Source organism: Anser brachyrhynchus (genome assembly GCF_964034855.1).
Source record: "Anser brachyrhynchus genome assembly, chromosome: 2".
NCBI lineage: Eukaryota > Metazoa > Chordata > Aves > Anseriformes > Anatidae > Anser > Anser brachyrhynchus.
In genome coordinates this window covers 95,679,027-95,700,059 of record NC_137695.1, presented here as the reverse complement: position 1 = coordinate 95,700,059, position 21,033 = coordinate 95,679,027, and the positions used below count along the sequence as shown (strand labels likewise).

At 35.9% G+C, this 21,033-nt stretch overlaps 1 protein-coding gene across 10 annotated transcripts in view; it reads left to right on the top strand.

The window, feature by feature from the left end:
• LOC308190113 (uncharacterized protein) overlaps positions 1-21,033 on the top strand; it is a 252,343-nt gene that overhangs the window by 111,461 nt on the left and 119,849 nt on the right. For 7 of the 10 annotated variants that reach the window (XR_013946902.1, XR_013946903.1, XR_013946905.1 and 4 more), the window contains 2 exons: positions 296-525; positions 3,629-3,707. Coding sequence is in view for 2 of the 10 variants with exons in the window: in XM_080581083.1 (XP_080437209.1) it covers positions 3,629-3,707 (79 nt within the window). In the remaining 8 variants the exon portion in view is untranslated. The remainder of the gene's footprint in view (positions 1-295; positions 526-3,628; positions 3,708-21,033) is intronic. The other 3 variants (XR_013946904.1, XM_080581083.1, XM_080581084.1) reach the window with 1 other exon arrangement.

Genomic DNA, 21,033 nt, shown 5'->3' with positions numbered 1-21,033 from the left:
CTGAACAGTCCCAGCTCTCTCAGCCTTTCCTCATAAGGAGATGCTCCAGGCCCTTAATCATCTTAGTGGCTCTTTGCTGGACCCCATCCAGTTGATCCATTTCTCTTGTACAGAGGAGCCTAGAACTGTACACACCACTTTAATTGCAGCTTCAACAGAAGGATCACCTTCTTTGACCTGCTGGCAGCAGTCCTCAGTCAGCATCACCAAACAATCTGCTTGCCAAACAATCTGCTCGCCAAACTGGCACAGGTGGGCACTGAGTAGTGTAACTGAGCTACTGTTCTTGTTTCAGGTGAAGCATTAGGAGCTGCTGTTTCTTCTACTCTTGTGCAGCTAATGGTTCTGATCAATATTTCTCACCAAGCAGTACAAAAGCAGCAAATGTAGCTTTCTCATGAGGGGGATGCTCGGAGCTCATGCAGATGGCAGAAATGGGAATCCTGGAGAGATGGATACAGCAGACGTGGGGAAGGGAGAGTGAGAACTGCTTCCATGTGCCATTTCCATACAGCATACCTGTGGGTAGGACTCCTGATTTGCTTTCTAACCGGATATCATAGTTTTCAAGCTTTTTACATAATGCTCGTCTCTTGTTTTCTAAATATTATGACAAAGTGTGACATTGCTACACTGGACAAAATGTCCTCAGCCTATGTTCCCCCTAGCTAAAGTGATATGTGCTGAAGTGAATAAAGTGCCTACACCATGTTTTGGTGAAAAAAATGAGTTGAAATTATGGTCATATCCATTTTCCTGACCATTGTTCATAACGCTTGGTTGTTGTTTGTTTGTTTTGGTTTGATTTTGTAAAGCAGAATGTTTGCAAAGTAGTCTTTCAACTTCATAAAAAGGAAAAAAAAAAGACTTTTTAAAAATACCTTTCACATAAAAAAGGCAAGTTAAAAGGGAATAACTCAGGAATACAAAGAGCCAATTTCCATGAGAAAGTGGCCTTATTCTAAAAGAAATTTTGCTCTGTATCTCCATTCAGAACTGTCAGATTTCATAAGCACTCGTAAGTTAGGGTTAACTGTGTTCTAAAAAGTCAAACAAATGTTTAAAACTGTTCAATTTGTATTGGTCATGCTTTTTCCTGCCAAGATTTACATCTGCACAAAACAATATAAATGCTACTTACGTATTTGTAACTTTAAGACAGCAAAAATAATAGCATACTAAAATATTATGCTCTATGAACATAATGTGAGGAACTGAGAAAACATTTATAGAACATCTTCTAAAAATGCAGACCCTGGGGACTCGTTGTTTTGGATATATGTCGCTATTAGGAAAAAAAGTACCGAAAAGATGACTCATCACTAAAACACTTTGAAATGAAGTAACACCTTTCAGGAGTAGATTTTAGTTTGATGATTTAGATGCTTAGGTTTACTGTATATTGACCAGGGATGTTTTAATTGTCTTGGCTGAGCTTTCACAACAAGTGACTGAGCTGGATCAAAAAGTGGCTCAGCCTGAATGGGTTCAGGCTCACAGCTTTCATGTCCCATAGACGTGCAGCATAACCACCAAGTCTCTGTGAGGCTGTCCGGGAAGGACTGATTCTCCATTTTGTTGTTGAAGCTGGACCATAGAGTAGTCATGAATGCGAAATCCTTGGGTTTGGAGAAAGTGGAAACAAGAGGGTGTATGACTTCATATCAGGGGTCAGAGAGCTGTATTGGCAGAAGGGAATTGCTGGGATCCTTGCGTTGGGTACCCAGGACTCATCTGCCTTCTGCCCAGGACTGTGAATGTCCTGTTTCTCACCATTTCTTACTGGCTAGTTCAAGTTCTTCCTTGTTCAGTTTCTGGTATTTGTGAATTCCTTTCAAAGTATTTAATATTTTTCTATGTACACAGGATATAGGATATGTAAGTGAACCCTTTAATTTAGGGTGGTTCAATTTTGATTTACGTTGCTGTAGGTTTTTGCAAAAATACATTTAAAATTGCTGTGGAGCTCTGTTTCTCTCCCCATTGGAAAAAAAATTAAAAAGTAAATATGTACTGGAAACTTGGAAAGCCCTGATCTTTTTAAGAAAGAAACATAATTTCTTAGTTTATTCTAGATATAGCATGTGGAAACAAATCCAAGAAGGAGTATGAATAACTGAATTATCACCACATTTCTATATTGAGTGAAAAATCCAGAAATATCTTTCTAAAGTGCTTTCAAATATGTTGATGGCAATTTGTTATAGCTTTTTAGGGTCCTAATTAATTAGAGCTAGTTACAGAGCAATTATCATGTCTTCATGTCTGGAAATGACATCTGAAAGATAGATTTACAAATACATTACCACACACAGTTTTGTTCATCTATGTAAATGTTTTTATATCTTCCAGCAGTTACCCTACACTGGTTACTGTTTTGGAAATCAGCATGCGCCATTAGCATATTACAGAAGATAAGGTACTTCAGGCATTTCTAACAATAAGAAACACTATTTTATGGACTCAGTATATAACTGTGCAAAACCTGATAATTTGTTATTTAGTTTTGGAGATTCTGTTCTGAGTCAGGTTACTGAAAAACAAACTATTTTTTTTTTAAATATAATTATTATTTTACTATTTAGTTATCCTGCCTCCTTTGTAAAAGCTGGTTCACTGCATGCTTTGTATTTATGTGTCTTTAGATTAGTGAAAGAATGATACTGGAGAGTCATTGTAAGAAGTGAACAGTTATTCAACACTTATTTAATGTTTTACTATCAGTTCTCTGAGCAATTTTGCTTTAAGGCAGAGAATGCAGTAATGAGATGTACTTGGAAAAGGTGATGGGAAAAAAGGTGATGGTCAGTGGAGCTGACCAGGGTCACAATCTAAATTCTCTCTACCAGAAGTGCAAATGCTATGGCCAAAGGGTCATTACACCTACAGAAATTCTGGCAAAAACTACGTTCACCTCTACAACACAGAAACATGTGGAGCTTGGAGGTCTTACAAATCATGTCCTTCTGTCTATATCTGAATGTGTGGCACTGTTTTTTTCTGGGCTGTCTCAGTGGCCAGTACTTCACTGAATCAATGCCCGTCCTCCTACACTGGGGCTAGTGCTATCTATGAAGGAACTGGTTTCATGTCCTGTAGGCAAAGCCTCCTGCAGAGAAGGAGATTGTATTGTGCCACATGGTGGTTTATTTCAGAACTAAGTAAGAATACCTTGTCTTCAAAACTAGCATAGCTGGTTTATTTTATTCTGAAGACTTACATCTTCAGGCACAGAGGCCTAGTAAAATATGTTTGGTGATCTGTGCTATTATCATGCTTTCCTTAAGGGTTATTTGGCTAGGAAGCATACACAAAGAAACCAATTTACAGCCTGTCAATATTGCCATATTTGTAAAGCATCCTGGAAGCCTGACTTGCTTTCTAGGCCTTAGCACATCAGCACCTTGCCTAAGGATCTGGCTCCTTAAAGATTATGGTGGTGACTACAGCTTTTAAGTAAATGATCTCACACTTACATTTCTGGATGCAAGCTCCAGTTTTGTGATAAATCAAAGCAGTTAATGCTCTGCTTCCTGGAGGTCACAGTAAAGCTAAAGTAGATTTGCTTCATTTATGGTTACTGAGATACATATTTTCTAAATCTCTGTATTTTCCTCTTTCCCCCCAGTGTACCAGCACAATCAGTGGGTGCATTACTCACAGACAGCACTTGCATGCAGGTATGCCAAGAGGGATCCCAGCTTGCAGTAAGTCACATTTTTATAAACACTGTACTCTTTTAAGTTGCCTCTTTTTATATTTGAGAATATGAAATCAATACTTCTGTCATTTCCATGAACACATAGAGATTCTCTTGAGCTTTGGAAGGAAAACAGGAGAGAAAGGAAGTGCATGGCAGGAGTGGTATTTCATTCCCTGTTTTCCCTTCATGACTCCTCTGTCCTATCCATTGCCCAGAGAAAAGAAAGTCTAACCACATGCTTCAGAACAGAAAAACCCTGTTTGAGAGGGCAGGATTATGCCTCAGTTTGCATTTTAATTAGAACTGGGGCAAAAAGACTCAGACAGAAAAAAATCCAAGTCTTTCCTTTAATGGGGCAAGAATATGTTTCCTCAAAAGATACAGGCTATGTGTGAAGTGCATAAATACCTATTTCTTATTACCGAAGAATTTATACAAGGTACCTGAATGATTCTCTCTGAGGCATTTTTTTTCTTTCAGGGTTGAAATACTGTATGGCTTCTCTGAGGGAAAATTAATCTACAGTTTTCTATAGAGTACCATGGGATAAAGTAAACAGTGCTTTAATATCTCTTCTAAAGGACATACTATAAAAATAAAAGTGACACATTTTTTACTTGTTTTGAGTGCACAATTTTTCACACCACAAGTAACTATGTAATTTATTGGAAATTACACATTTACTTTATTCATTAGTACTTGTAAAAAATAATTGAATTACTTCTAGCCTATTCTAGTTTTATGGAAAATGAAGAATGACTTGATTCAAACATTATTAACTAAATTAAATAATTCTTTATGAGGCATTTACTTCTAGACTGCCAGGACTTTCAGCTGCAAATAAGCCCCTTAGACCAGGGTAGAGATTAGTTCAGTGAAAGCACACAGCTTCCCATTCTCACTTTATAACATTCATCTCATTAGATCATGCAAGATCTGTAGCTCCCAGTAACAGAAATCAAGAAGTAAAGGAAGAACACAGACTTATGGGAAGAGATAGAGGAGAGAGCTTTCCTTTATCTGTAAGACATATTTCAGGCAAAAGATAGGAAACAGTAATGTAAAAGAACACGCTTGTCAATTAAAGAGAAACATAGTCTACTAGTTTGGCAACAGTTCACTCTGCTGCTATTCTTTTACCTCTTCAATAATTATGGATGTGCTGTAACACAAAGGCTACTGGGAAGTACGGCAGCTTACCACCTTCAGTATAAGTAATGACTATGACCACACAGTTATCACAGTCAGGGTGCAAAAAAATCAGACAATAGTAGGGAAAGAGCAGGTGAGAGAGCAGTTCTGCAGGTACTGTAAATCCAGAGCCAGAGCCAGAGGAAAATCACCCCGTGACACTCTAGATCTGACTGAAGCAGTTGCAAGGCAGTAGCCATTTTCTCTGACACCTTTTGGAAGCTCCAGAAGAAGAGAAAATGGCAAAGCAGGTCTTTAGATGCAAACAAATAAAGGAGGAAGAAGTAGGAAATATATGCTGGTTACAGTAACTTAGTTCCTAGAAAAAAATATGCACCAAATAATCAAAGGATTGATAACAGAGAAGAACAAACACCCAACAGTAAATGGTGAGAAACAAATACCAAAACAAATACATGATAAGTGAAAAGACTTGTAGAAAGCAGAGAAGAAATTGACATTGTCCTTTGGTAAGATGCTCTGCACTATGGTATTACATGAAAGCTCGGCAAATAAGGTTTAGATTAAAACAGTAGCACAAAAAAAAAAAAAAAAAAAAAAAAGGGAAACCATGCCCTGTTTCTAGACATTAGTGGTTGATTGTCAAAGTGGAAGACTACAGTGGATGAGACTTCATGGAGATGTGTCCTGGTTTGAGTTTGTCACTTGAGAATTGGGCCAAGGACTTGAGACGATGTTTAAGGAATTTGTATATGTGCTTAGGCTTGAAGTGTGTTTTTGGCATGATTAGAATTAATATATATATATATATATTCTGACAAATTGAAAAGATAAAGATACTGAATCATAAGAACATTGTGCTTAGTTAAGAATAAACAGTTGCACAAAAACAAGCTGGCTAGTCAAGAGAAGTGTATGTAAGGAGGACCTCATCCTGAGTCAACAATGTCAATGGTGTTACAAAAAGACAGCTACCACTGTGGGCTGTCAAGAATATAGCCTGAAAGACCTGTGACCTAATGCTTCTACCCTTTTCAGTATTGGAATGGTCCCAGCTGGAATACCACATTCAGTTTGTTAACACTATGCTTTTAGGAAGAGGTAGATCAAATTAGTAGAGGAATGAGGAAGATCAGAAATACAGAAAATATGACCTATAAGTAAAGGTTGGTTGAAGCTGTGTTTAGCTTAGAGAAAGAGGGGCATGATAGCTTTGGTTTTGTATATGATAGGAATAAACTTTTTTTCCTTTTCACCAAAAGACATATACTTTATGCTTTAAAACAAACAAATAAATGCTTCTCTTAAAGTAACAAGTGTACTGTTCTTCCATGGAGGTTATGGGATCTTCATCATGTGAGTTTTCAAATGACTTGTAACAAGTGTCTGTCATGAATGATGAAAACAGAGGTGGCCCTGGGCAGGTGGAAGGATAAGATGACCATGTAAATGACCTCCTTTCCTGTTTCCTATTACTTTTTGGAACAGATGGCCAAGTAAATCTGTGGCTAACAAATCAGCAGATTTTCCTTTATTATGAAAATAAATCATGGCTACTGAAATTAGAATACTAGTCATAGACAGAGAAGTAAAAAAACCCTTGCAGACTAATTATATTGTGTGTGTGTGTTTGGGGGGGATGTTTATACCACACCAGTGCAAAGAAACTAAATAATCACTCTGAATCCCACCCTTACTGTCGTATGCCAATACTGCACTGTGATGTTTGTCTAATATATTAATACGTTATCCATTTTTTATTACCAGTTTTCATCTCTTTGCTGTTTCAAAATAAGAGCTGCTTTTCAAAGTGAGCCACAATGTACTGAAAAAAAATAAAAAAAAGAGAAAGAAAGAGAAAAATAGAGATGACTGTTACTGGTAGTCAAGCCTGATATACAGCAGTCTGAAAAACACAAAAGCAGGAATGTTCCAGTGTTCCTCCCTGCATAGTGTCAATTGTTACAGTAACATTCACAATTCTAAGGTGTGATGGGTTGACCCCAGAATCTTCAAACATTTGGGATTCAACATTTCCACAGCAAGATGTATTTTCGTGGGCTGACACAAAGCTTGTATTTTTGTAACTGGAGGTATCTCGTGGTCCAGACCAAGGCCAGATATTATGTGTAATAGGAAAACCTAGCATGGTGATGATTATTATTATTATTTTTGTCTAGATGCAACAAATGCCATCCACAGTAAATGGACATACTCATGTTGTGGCCAGGCATGCAAGTAAGCAAATCAATCAGCTCGCACATGCCCTTTCTTATAGGTTTTCTGAGGGCATTACATAATGATTGTGTCGGTAACATTTTAATGACATCATAAAATTTCTTGTTCAGCACAAAGAAACACTTTAGGATGGGCTCATCAAATGAAGTGTAATTTTAAGTAAAAATAATTAGGCTTGCTGTTCGGTATAAATATTGCTTTGACAGTATTATACATATTTTGGTTGGCAATTTTTTTATTAAATGATAACTATAATAGAATTTCCAGATATCATCAAGCTTTCGTCTTTGTTAATATTGTGGTAATCCAAAAAGATTTTGTCCCAGTGTTAGGAGTTTGTGTTAATGCTGTAAGTTTTTATAAATTAGAACTTATAGTTACCCTAAGCCCCCACAATTTCTTGTCTCAGGCATTAACATTTCACTGATAATACTTGTTTCATAAATCTTGGCATTGGTGTTAAATTATTCATATGGTGTTATATGAAAACACATGACAATTTTTTTTTTTTAAATGTATTCGTCAAGCATCTTGCAATCAGCTAAGATGCCACTCTGCTGGTTATTTTTCTCAATCTTGCCATCTGAATACTCTGAATAAATTTTATTTTATTCAATAAGTTTCCCTCTTGTTTCCAGGCATTTCTTTTATGATTTCTACAGCTTCACTTATATTGTATTACCTTTCTATTTTATTTTATTTTTTTCTTGTTTTGATTTCCCTTTCTATCTGCCATGTGCTCTATTTTACTATTCTTGCAATCTATCATTTTAGCTTTGAAAAACATATTCCCTATTATCTGATCTTCCCTGGATGTACTTAACTTTGTGACATTCTTCTTCTCTGAGTGACCTTTGTAATATAAACTTTCATTGCTGCCTCCTGAAAGTGTATTCTGACAGTAAGGGCAGGCACACCTTTAATTCTTAAATACAGAAACTGCACTTTTTGACGTTCCCATATCCCTCTTCAATGCTTACATTTCAGCAATATGTCAATTACGTAGTGTTACTAAGTTACATTATATATTTTTGTTTTCGTTTTTTTTCTTTTTTTTTTTTCTTTTGAATTGTCATACATTATTCCTTTGCTGTTTATTCAGAATGTGATGAAATATACAGTGGGTATTCTTCTGGGAAAATAATTCAAGGCGAATGAAGCAAACAAAAATCAAATTCAATAGTAACAGGAATCATTGTTATTATGTGTTTAAATGGCAAATATCTTTTGGTTGCTTCCAGCACAGATCTCTTCAGAGTGTATTCTCAGAATTATTCTGAAAAATCAGAAATCATAAAAATGACATGGTTTAGTTTCATTTTGTAAAACAGTGCAATATGGAGAGGAATAACTAAGAGAACCCAAACAATATTAACTCTTTCCTCACCACTATTTCAGAATAGTAGTGAAACTTCAGAGAACTTGACCAGAATGCTAGGAGTGATCACAAGATCACCCAGTAGTGATCACAAGCCAATGTTACCCCTTATCCTAATAAACCTCTCTAAGACTGCATAAAGTAGGAGCTTGTTTTATTTTCTGCTTACACTTGTGAGTAATGCTTTCTGGATGATCTTAACTCTGATTTCTACTCCTGAATGTGCTTAGTTTATTTTTATTTTTTTTGAAGATGGAATCCAATTTTGGAATTTATATTCTTTCAGAATGTTTGCAATTGTAAAACACAATTTTATTTTAGAAAATATTTGTTTGGAGGACATTCTTTCAACTTTTTTTTTTTTAGATTTTTTTTTTATTTTACATTGGAATGTCATTAAAAGTGAATACTTAGTAATTTAGGCCTGGGAGTCTTCAATAACCCTTGAAATTAAGAGGGATCTCTTTATTGAATTCACTGGCGTTTGAATTAGGGCATATGTTGGTTAAAAAATAAATAAATCAAGATAGTCTAAAGATATTTCTAAGTAAATTTTACTTTATGATATATTTATTTATTTATTTATTTCCTGAAAGAACAGAAACTTCAGGCTTGATTTCCAGACTATTATATGGGTGTGATGAATTGGTCTGAAAATCACCAGTGACTACCCTTGCTTCAGAGTTTGTTGTGTGTCTGTTAAGTATGAAGTTAACATAAATGAGGCATAGGTTTATCTATTTTATTAAACAAGATGAGTGGGGAAACAAATGAAAAATGTAAACAGAAATAACTGAAGTAAATTTGTTATCCTGAGCTGAGCCTTGTGTGAAAATCCTAATGAACATTTCAGTAGTTTGCCTTAAAAAGTAGTGAAAATTAAAAGAACATAAAACTAAATCTATTTAAAGGTTAGGTTTCAGGAACTGCTTTCAGTGTTCAACTTATCATGTGATCAAGGTCTTGGATGTTAAAAAGTACTCAGAATTGAGCCAATGAGCATTAAGCTTTCATTACTCTTACTCAGTAATACTGAGTATTACTCTAGATTGACATAAAAACTCCTAATATATTCAAAATACCAAGTCAGATTAGAAATAATGGCAATGCATATATGTATTTTTCCCCTGTCCTCATTTAATGGAGTTGCAGTTTCCTCATGGTCTTTAGCTGGCCCAAAGGTAATTTGTTATTCCTAGAAATTCTTCCAACAGATTCTAAATGAAGAGCTGAAGCTCTGTATAGATTTATTCTCTTTGTTTTAGTCATACTGTTATTTATTTGTGACATTATTATCAAGTTTAAATTTGTTGCACTTTTTTATTCAAATGTCATTCAATTCAACAGTACTATTTACCTCCAGTATCCACTGAATGTTGTAGAAAATGTTACCTTTTTCATAAAAGTGTGGTATTGATTATATAATGAATTTTAATAACCTAATCCCTGAGAAAACACTTTAAAAGTCTTTAGCAAGAAGATTGTGAAATTTTCACGAAATGCCATAAGCAAGTGAAAAGCCCATTTTAACTAAAATCAAAACAAAAAACAAACAAACCCAAAACATTCACTTCCATGAAAAGACTTTTTAGGGAATTTTTTTATTGGCGTTAAAAACTTCCAAAAATATATATTTTTTTGAGTCAAAAATATAATGCTGTTATATTGAAATGATATTAATTGAAATTGAAATGCATGCATTTTATTTTTCTTGACTACCCATCTTTGCAATCTAAATATTAAAAAGAAAGCAAAAAACTGATGAATAGGTGAAAAATGTCATGCCCCCTTACTGAAATTTATGCTTCCTTAAACTGGGGCTGGCAGGCTGGTTTACGAAAATGCAATATAGAAGAACTTTGAAAATCTCACCCTAAATTTTTCAGGTCAAACATTATGACTCACATTTGTTTGTTAGAAATTTTTCTTAATAGCCTCTCAATGTGCCTGAGATAAATCAAAATGCAAAATCTCACACATAGCTTTTATAACTGAATTACCACTAAAAAAAGTTGCAAAAGTATGCCAAATTAAAAAACAAAAATAACAACAACAACAAAAATCTTATATCCCAAATTGTTTCTAGTTTCTGAATCTAAACAAATTCTTAATAGAAAAGAACAATTCCTTTGATTTCAGGAAACTTAGGAAAAATGTTATAACTGTATAGCAAAGGAAATTACTTTGGGTAAACATATTGGCTCTTTCTGGATTTAAAATTTACAAATGTATTAAAAAATGTCTTATAATCCATTTCATAACCTAACCATTTTGCATGTTTGTGGGAAAACATGACTTTACAGCTTCTCTAGAAGCTCACAGATCCTGTTCTTGGCATCCAAGGAAAGCAGGGAAAAGCAAGAATGAACACCATTACAGCAGAACTTTCATTTTATAACCTCAGATGATAAGAGCATAAAATTATTTTATTAGGTCAAGCTAAAAGACCATGTAACTCAGTACTGCATCTTCACCAATGGCTAGTACAGGGCATTTAAGTTCTCTTTTTAAACTTTGACCTTCTGTTTATAGATTACATATCAAGCTTCACGTTTGTTCTTGCTTTGAAAGAAAACAAAACATTTTCTTGTTTTGTTTTTGGTTATGCTCTTATTATTTTTATGCTTTTAGGAAGTTAGTCCTAAAACTCTTTTGATATGTCTAACTGTGATTTTAAACTTAATTTTTCACAATTTATTATTTTTAAAACTTCCTTAGTCGGATATAACTAAGGAGGATAATTTTTTTTCTTTTCTTTTTTTCTTTTTTTCTTTTTTTTTTCCAGATTTGCCATTGTCTCCTTTACCTTTTCTGCTTAACAATATGGTTTCCTCTGGAGCTATGAGAAACATTTTTTTTTGATGGCAGGGGTGATTCTTATTTGTCATGAAAGTCTAATACATTCTCCTTGAAAACTTTTTGTACTACTTGTAGCAATTTTATGCTTTTTGCTATTTCTTTTATTTTTATCTAGCTGCCTTGATTTTGGAAAGCTGAAATTTTAGTGCTGGTCTTAGCAGCAGCAAGACAGAAAGCCTGAGGTAAATGTGCCTCAGACACTGTGACATGCTGCTAAGTTAATATCACTTTTCAGAAAATATTTCTACAGAAATCCCCACTTTTAGCTATAACCAGAAAACTCGGAAACACTGTGGCTTGCAGGACACATCTATTCTTTTTGTGTGATACACTAATAAGAAGACAACCTCATTTCACATTAGTTTCAATTTGTTTGTTCTAAGAATAAGGTGTAAGCAGCCAGTAAAAATGTTCAAAAAATAGAATCTTTACTTATTTGCTGAAATCCTTTACTTTGAGATTATTTTACTTAGACCCCAAAATACTGACAAAAGAATTCTATCATGGACATTGATAACAGATTCCTTGGAATGGAAAGAAGTGTTCGAGTTCTGGCTCTTATCCTTTGCTCCAAAAGGTTCTCCATAAGCCATATAAAAAAGATTTGTGAGACTCATCCAGAATTCCCTGAGGAACTGTGCCCATCTCAGTTACAATGCAAGCTGAAAAACAGAGATTCCACTACAGTAAAAATTGCTTTAGGCAACCACATATTAATATGGGATATAACAAAATCTTGCAAGACGGACGAAGAAGTGTGAGGCCTTCCCTTCAGGCCCTCCAGGATACAGTAGACAGCATTTTCAGTTGAAGTCTTGAAATTGTCCTGCTTCTCTGTGCATCCCTTGAGAAAACCACAGTTTTGCGTCAAAATACAAGAAGCAACATGAATCTACCCAATTTTGACTTTGAGTTAAGAGTTCAGAGTTTCCATGAGTTCAACTTTCAGATTACTTTCTCTTGCTTGAAACATTAATGCAGAAAAAAAATAAATATCAAAACTAGCAAGTTAATGATGATCAACATAAAACATGACTGAGAACCCCTATTTATTGACAGCTTCATTTCAGAATGTTTAAAGGGAAACTGCGAGGCTGGAGCTGCTAGGGCTCCTGGTATATTCCGTTTCAACTTCTCAGTCAGTACAATTTTGTTCTGCTTCACTGCATTGACGACTAGCTGTTGTGGAAAATTTAATAGCGATGTCTTATGCAAATAGTGTGCTCTACAAGTAAAACAAATAAAAACGAGGAAATGTACACATTGTACCTTTGAAAGGTTGCAAGCAGTGGCACAGAAGACTTGGGTTACAATAACAACTGAAATGAGCCTGGGAGTGGGAACGTAGCAAGGCTTGTTTCAAAGGGGAGCCAGTTCACTAAACACTAGAGTGATTTAATGCACCATCAATTATTTCCTGCTTGTCACTTAAACAGGCTCCACATATGCATTGCAGGTCCATGAGTGCAAAGAGGAGGTAGAAAGCATGATTTATTGGCTGGGGCAAACACCTGCGAATTAAGCAGCTCAGAAATTAGCCACAAGTAGCATATTAGTGCAGCTAATCAGGCACGGTTGAGTATTTCAGTTTCTTGATTTGCCCATAAATAAGGCTGTATGTGACTGCCCTGGGGCGTTCTGGTGATTAACAACCCTGACCTACAGTAAAGAGTGCAATCTAAACAATTTAGTGGGGTCTGCAGGTGTACACTGTAGGCTTGTTGCTTATAGGTCTGGTACATCCAGTATGTAGAAAGCTCCTGGTATCTGGATGTCTTGTTCCTACATTTTATCACACCATTTAATGATCAATTTGCTTTTCATTCATTTACCAGAGCCTGGTAACATTAACGAGTTTTAAACTATGAGGCACTGATGCACAACTGTGAAACCCAGTTGTCGTCTTTGTCTTGCTTGGATGCCAGAAAAATGAGAACATCATTCTTTGCAGTGTACTTTCATATCTCACACCACACTTGTTGACTTTCATCACAGTGGAAATGACAAGTTGCTACTTGATCTGTGGTTGGCTAAGCCTACCTGCTTATAGCTAATGTAAAAAAGTTGTGCAGAGGAGCCTATACACAGCAAGCAGCAATCTGCTCTTCTGATTTTGCCAAACAGTGAAGCAAAGGCAGAAATTTTTGATCACTATGTTCTGACACCTTGAGCATGGTGTCAGAAGGGGAAGGTTTGAAGCTCTTTTGAAACACTGCATGTGAGCTCATGTAAACCTCAGTAGTAGTAGCCATATCGACTTTAATGCTGTTAGAAAAAAATGACACCTGTGGGAAAGAAAAGGAGGAAAGACATCCCCCAGATAAGCAAGATTCTGGGAAAAGCATACTGGTTACCCAGAGTACTCACTGTAGCCTTCTAATTCTTCAGCTCCAAAAGAACATATGAGGACATGGACAAGGATGAAAATGAATGACTGGTGGGAAAGATGTGAGGTAGCATTGCTTGTGAGGGGATGGCAGCCATGGCAGATCACCAGCTACAGCTTTTGCTTTCATGACCCTTGACAGATTTAGCATAGGCAGATGAGAGGTTGCTTCTGCTGTTTGGCTACCCCCATATGATTATGATTGCTTCAGAGTCATTCCATTTCCCTGGTACACTGAGTGAGGGTGGCTGGCACCCATACCACTCACGGCCAGCTCCTCCAACAGTAATCTGACTGATCTGCATTGGAACTTCAGGGGGATCTCTTGTGTGGTATCTGTTTCAAAGGCCTTTGCATCTATACCAATAGGACTCTCTAGTGTACCATTACTCATGGCACACTTGCTGCATGTGTCTGTTTTCTTTAATGAACTTACTAGCTCTAACCTGAATGGAAGCCATTTGGGGATATTTACCTTGGGGTTGCACTGTTTATAAACCTCAGTGTGAAACAACCTGATGAGAGCATGGAACACCCTTAAGAGAGCATGTCACCATCTTCTCATTATACCACCTGGGTATATCTAGAAGCACTAGCTTCTAGCCCCACATATGGGACAGCTAAAAGCACTTGTTGAGGCACTTTCTTCTTCTAGAGTGTTCTTCCTTGCTGGGATTAGGATACTAAGAAAATTTGTTTCAGGGTCTTTAAGAATGAGTATTTATTTATATTGGAACCAAGATGATCACAGGGATGGCTTTCATCACTCCATATTTCTGCTTTAATAGCACGATACTGAGGGCATTTACTATGTGTAGAGGGGGTTGTAAGAATATGGTTTTGGGTATAAGATTGGCAGACTGGTCTGTGCAAAGGAGCAAGCTGTCTAGCCCCTGTACCTGCCTACTTAAATTTTCCACCAGGCCTGGGTTCTGCCTAAAGACCTCTTTGTTCCATTCCAGGATATCTGGCAGGTCTGAAGTGTGGCATGTCAAAAAAAGGAAAAAAAAAAAAAAAACTCAAAATGAAACAATGTAATTAAACAAGCAGCATTTTTTTTCTTTTTTTCTTTTTTTTTTTTTTTTTTTCCCTTGCTTAGATGAAGCAGAAATAAAATGGGACAAAATGTTTTTGCTGGTTGACACGAAAGACTGCTTTTCTTGTAATAACTTTGAATATGTGCTTTTTCCTAGTACATTCTATTTAATGTTGTCATTGTCATACCGATATATTTTAAACTCCTCATGTATTTGAATAGAAGTAGAGAATTAAAAACATAAAAGAAGATAGAAATAATATATGTTGTTGAGATGTTCACTATATTGCTATACACTACAATGAGATATGGAAAAGTTACAAGGTGTGTGTGATAGGAAACACTTGAGAGTGTTGGTAAGTATTGTAAACAGAATAAAAAATGATCAAAATATAATGCATAATTTAGAATAGAAAGGTTGCAGTGCAGGACACTATCAGATCTATAAAGATTGTTGCATTAAAGGATTTTAGACTATCTCTTTGGAAAAGTTAAAGTAACATTTGAAGTTGTACCTATGATTTTGAAAAGTGTATAGTATCATCAGATCACCAAAGTGCCAGAGCTCTTGTTATAAAGCAGCCTTTGTCTTTTGGTAAAGAGAATGTTAAATTTCAAGTACAGCAAACTCAAAAGAGCTACATAAAACCAAGCACAGGTTAAAAAAAGCAGATTTATTGTGAGAACTCCGAAATGATATCTAGATGATCCCCTGAGCAGCCCTTGAGATGTCAAAGATGATAATACAGTAACAACATTTGGGAAGTATTTCTGGTTTTACACTTAGCCTTTTGGCAGGAATTTATTAAGACAGAATAAGCCTGTGACTTTTCAATTCCAAGTACAATTTGTTTCTCTAATATATCTGCAGGAGTAATGTGTGATGGAATTTTTCCTTTGCTGGGCCCAGTAGTTGTGGGTGATGATGTGCTATAATAGGTTCTCACAGGCCATATCTCAACAAGATAAAACACAACACATGTACATCTGTGGCCCAGTGTCAATGCCTTAAACGTACATCAGAAATGCATTAAATCTTCTGATTGCTATTTTGTTTGTACAGCTTGTTGGTTCAGAGTTTCCTCTGTAATGTACCCTGCTGATTACCTTGAATTATTGGCATATCCTTGGTAGAACAAGCACACCTTGTTCAGAAACACAGCATTACAGATGTGGCTTGAATCTTTTCCTTTATTAGTAGAAAAAGAAAAAAAATATCTTAAAGTTATTTCCAATATGCTTCCTGAAAGCACATATCTCAGAATCAACTGTATCCATCAGTGCTTTTGATCAAAAGTAAAGGCACATAATATCTCATCAGAAATTTATCCGCACAGCTGTTTGTGTGTATCCATGCCTGTGCATATATATAATGACAGAACAGTGTAGAAAATAAAGTATTATGGACAGCTGTGGGAAATGGTGTATCAGAAGAGGCATTTTTAGTTTTGGATACTTTTTTTTTTGGGCCAGATTCTTATCTAGTTTAAAGCTGCACATCTCCTGTCACCTTCATTACTCATATGCATGATTTTTCAAAGAAAGTGAATTTTTTAGAAGTAAACAGAAGTTAAATATTAATGGAATTCATAGTGCTTGATTGATAAAAATGAAGTATATATATATGTTATATATACTATACTATACTATACTATTATTTGACACCAGCCACTTCCAGTCTCTAGTGTTTCTACATACTATATATGAGCTAAGATAGTCTGCTGAAAGTGTAGTAAGGCTACAGAGAAACATGAATACACCCGTAGGGTTTCAGTTTGTGTCTAACCATCTTGGAATGTGTACAGAGCAAAACAGTATCTACTTTTTCTTTCTTCCATTTGGTCATCAACATTAATTGAGAGCTGTGTCTATGTGCTCATGTGTACACTGTGGTGCTGATAACCATGCCATGTACTGCACACCTGTCTGTGGACCATCCAGACTGGACAGCTTAGTCAAGTGTCTCCTTTCTCATTCACATCCCTGGATTTCCTTTCAAAGGGGATCACAGGAGAGTTGCTCAGGGTACAGCAGAAGTGTCTGCCTGGGAACAGGGACTGCAGGATTAGTATGAGAGTCAGACCACTGAGCTACAGAGGACTTGATATAAAGATTTTTGGTAAATTCCATGTAGTCTATATGTAACAAATATGCAAATGTTGTTAAAGTAAATCTCAGATTAGGGGAATAGAAAGGGATACTCTTCCATTCTCTGCTCAAAACAATTTTTTATTAGTTTTGTAAATAGGTGTAAATCAATGTATACTTAACACACATGTGGCACTTCACTGGAGTTCACAGCTTCTCATAGGCAGATGAAAAAGTTGTAGTTCTCAGGCAAGTGGTGAGTAGTTGCTAGTCCACCACTCTCTTCCAGATGAACAGCTCTTCTTCACAAGACTGTGAAGTGGTCAGATCATGATGGCATTTCTGCAACACAGATTTTGTTCATATTGTTGTTTAGAGAATTACTGTTCTTTGGACAGATGCATGTATTATTGCTGATACTATATTAATCATCTGCCAATGAAACTTCAGTTACTCAGTTGGGAAGGTGAGGCATTATCACGCAAGATAAATGTTGTATAGACAAGTCAAAATGTGATCCTTAGTTACTCCCAATACAAATTAGACTGCATAAACTTTTCACTGCATACAGATGAGTAATCAAATTAATCCTAGAAATGAAAACATGCAATGAAAAATATGTTTGTTCTGTATTTTATTAGTTAATAATAAGACTGTTTTTATAGGCGAAGGTTACAGAAATGACATTTTGATCGTAATAAGTATCTATTAACTATAATTAGCAACAGTTCCTATTTCTGAAGGAATTTAAATATTTTATTGATCTACTATGTCCAGTGGTTGACAAAGATGATTTTCAAATTGATATCAGTAGAAGCAGGAGGCTATGGATATAGCTGAATAAAAGAATACTTATGTATTTTAATAGTAATAATACAAAATTAATTTATATATGCCCACTTGGACAAATACAGCTGATATGACTTAAAATGGAAATAGATGCTTATGTCTCTGTAGTAAATGGATTCTGAAATGAGTGAAAATGAAAAATGGCACCATACTGCAGATGCCTGGAGACAACTGTCTCTCAGCAAATGAAAAGGGGTTAGGGAAAAACATGTGTATGAGTCTCATGTTATGTCAGTGTGACTTTCCTTACAGGAATCCCTGCAAGCTCCACTTTGAATGTAAATCATGGTTCAATATATTGTAATTTTATGTTAAGACTTGATATGAAACAATTTAAAGTGTTTTCCTTTTTTTTTTTTTTTTTTAATTGAAGTATAAAAAGTGAAAGCAGTGTATTTCTGAATTTGCAACAAATCTATGCCATAGGCCAATTTATTTCTACCAGGTGAAGTGAACCCCCCTGTAAATCTAAATCCTGTAATGGCATATATATTTACTTGTTTTGTAGCTGCAAACATCACTAGTGAAATACTGAAGGTAATATTGGAGATAAATAACAGTGTTTAAATGTGACCACAAGGTACTACAGATAAATGAATATTACTAGATGAAAACTGCTGAGGAAATGTATAGTACCACTGCTGTATTATGAAACAGGTATATTGGTTTAAAAAAGAGACTATTTGCGTAGATGACTGAATATGAGTGAAAAATGAAAACTATGGAGATTATAACAGAAGTAACTGTCTTGTTTAAGAATCTAGGCTACTAGAAAATTTGCCAAATTCTTCTAGTCTTTAACTCTGTAATCTGTTCACTGTGCATCTAATGGCTCATTACGCTTTCCCGTTTGTGTTAATACCATTTTACCAGATCTGCTTCCAAAATATACTTCATACTCTTAAAAAGAGTGTTTTAAATTGTTTCTCACTACTGTCCATTTTTAGCATTAATTCAGTCTATCCCATTTGACTTTAGTTTATATATGTTTGTGCGTTTAGTAAGTTCAAACATATATGTATGCACACCTTCTGATCTAGATAATTAGCATACAAAAGAGAAGAGAACAGCAGCAGCTAGTCTAGAGACGACTGTATTGCAACAGTAATGGTTCGTATTTAAAAGTATGCTGTGATTATTTATTTTACGTGATAAGTTGGATTGAGGCCACAGTGCATTTTGTTATTAAAACTTTAATTTGTTTTTGGCTTCAAAAGTAGACTCTCAGTCTTTTTCATACAAACATATTATGTGATTTCAGTAGAATAAATTCACTTTCACAATCCATTCAACACCTGATTAGTTCATATTACTGAGGCAACAGAGATATGATTAACTTATTCTTGTCTTACAGTTCATAAACTGTGCTGCAGATAACAATGTGAGCCAATGCTGATACTTTATTCAATAGGTTGGCTTTAGGAACTTCAGCAGAGACTTGTTTTTCATTAAATATGCTGGTAATCTAATTTATTTGGAGAAATTAGTATATTTCTTGAAACTGTCATCATACATCAAATAAAATGGAGTTTGACAGCAGTTTTTTTTAGCATTCCTAGCAGAAATGAAAAACAGTTGTGGGAAGGTTTTTGTGCTGGCATCATTTGTAGATAATGTTGAAGCTTTTCTATATATTTTGATGTGTCTGAGGTATATGATTCAGTGCACTGTTTTGGGCAGTCTTCACCAGTACATCATTACTGTGAAAAAATATGAGGAAAGTATTTTTAATCCAAAAGATGCTTTGTAAACGTATCCTTGCCCCCTAATTACAAGACACTCATATTATGAAATATGCAGTGACAAAATATGCTTTAGCATTTTTAGTCAGACTATGATAGTAATAGTAGTTTTTTCTTAGTTAAACTTTAAGTAGAATGAATGCTTTGGATGGTCTCTCACAGGCAATTTTCTTGAAATGACTGAGGACAACATAAAGAACAGTGGGTAGGATGACTGTTACAGAAGGGAAAGAGGAAAAACAGTAGAAAAATTACCTTAGTAGAAAAATTAGTAAGAAGGTCAAGAAATGTTGATGTGGTACCAGTATTAAAAAGGAAAGAGGAAAAATTACAAGGGATAACTCTGATCTGTAATGGTGCAGATTCTAAAGTGATGTGGTGCTCATCTTATTTGTGCAAAATCTACTTTGACCTGACACAGTGATTCAGTTTGCATTAAGTTTTGATGTTTCAAAATTATTACCCTGAAGCAATTGCTGGAAAAGTAACACAGTTGTGAAGTAAAACAACAACAGTAAAACTTTCAAGACAATCTGATGTATCTTAACAGGCTGACCTGAGATGTGTGAGACAAAGATTCAGATTTTCACTCTACCTACTTGAGGGCAGTTTTCACTGCAAACCACCCCAAACCAGAGGGGTGTTTAAGGAAAGCTTGGATGTGGTACCTAGGGATGAGATTTAGTGTGTGATAGTGGTAGTAAGGGGATGATTGGACCAGATGATCTTGGAGGTCTTTTCCAACCTTAATGAATCCATGATTCTATGATTCTATGATTTGTGTATAGGCAGTTCAGAGAGGCATCCCAGTGTGCTTATTCCCCAGAATAGGCTTGAGAGTTTTCACCATAAATTTGTTCCACGGGCTTTTTCTTTTTAACATGAGTACACTTGATTTCACTTTGTCCTTGTTTTGAAGACTGCTGTCTTTCAGTTCCATCATATCCAGCCCTTGGCTTGTCTACTCCATCCACAGCTACCTCACTTTTTTGTTGAGGAATCTCTTCTCCGTCATTTCTAGTTTAAAGCTCTCCTCACAGGTCGTCCAGCCAGTTGTCAAGCATACTTTAGCCCCACTTAGTCAGGTGGATCCTGTCTATATCAAGCAGTTGTTGACATTTGAAGGGTGTCCCATGGTCATAGGACCCATCCAGTTCTAGGCAGACTACCCCTTGCCTTGGCGGGATTGAGGAGAACACAGCTTGGGCCTCCGTGCTCTTGACCACCAGAGCCATGTAGTCACACTTGACTTTCCAAGTCACCCTTAACATTATGATTGGTGCCTACATGAAAGAACAGCAAGGGTACTTGTCAGAGGGCCAGGTGATCTTTTGTAGCCTCTCCACAACATAGTGAATGCAAGGCCCCCACAAGCAGCACATCTCCCTAGAAGGCAGCTCTGGTTAACAGATGGGGCTTTTTGTCCCCCACAGTACCACAGAGTCTGCTGCCAGTATCATTCACCACTTCCACCTAGTGGTCCTGAGTAGATCAGGCTCAGCTGCCAAAGATGTTCCATTTAATAACGCTCCCAGCTATAAGGACACTAAACCTATTGTGTAACTGCAAGCCTTCAGGTAAAGCAGAAGCCTTCCTCCTAGT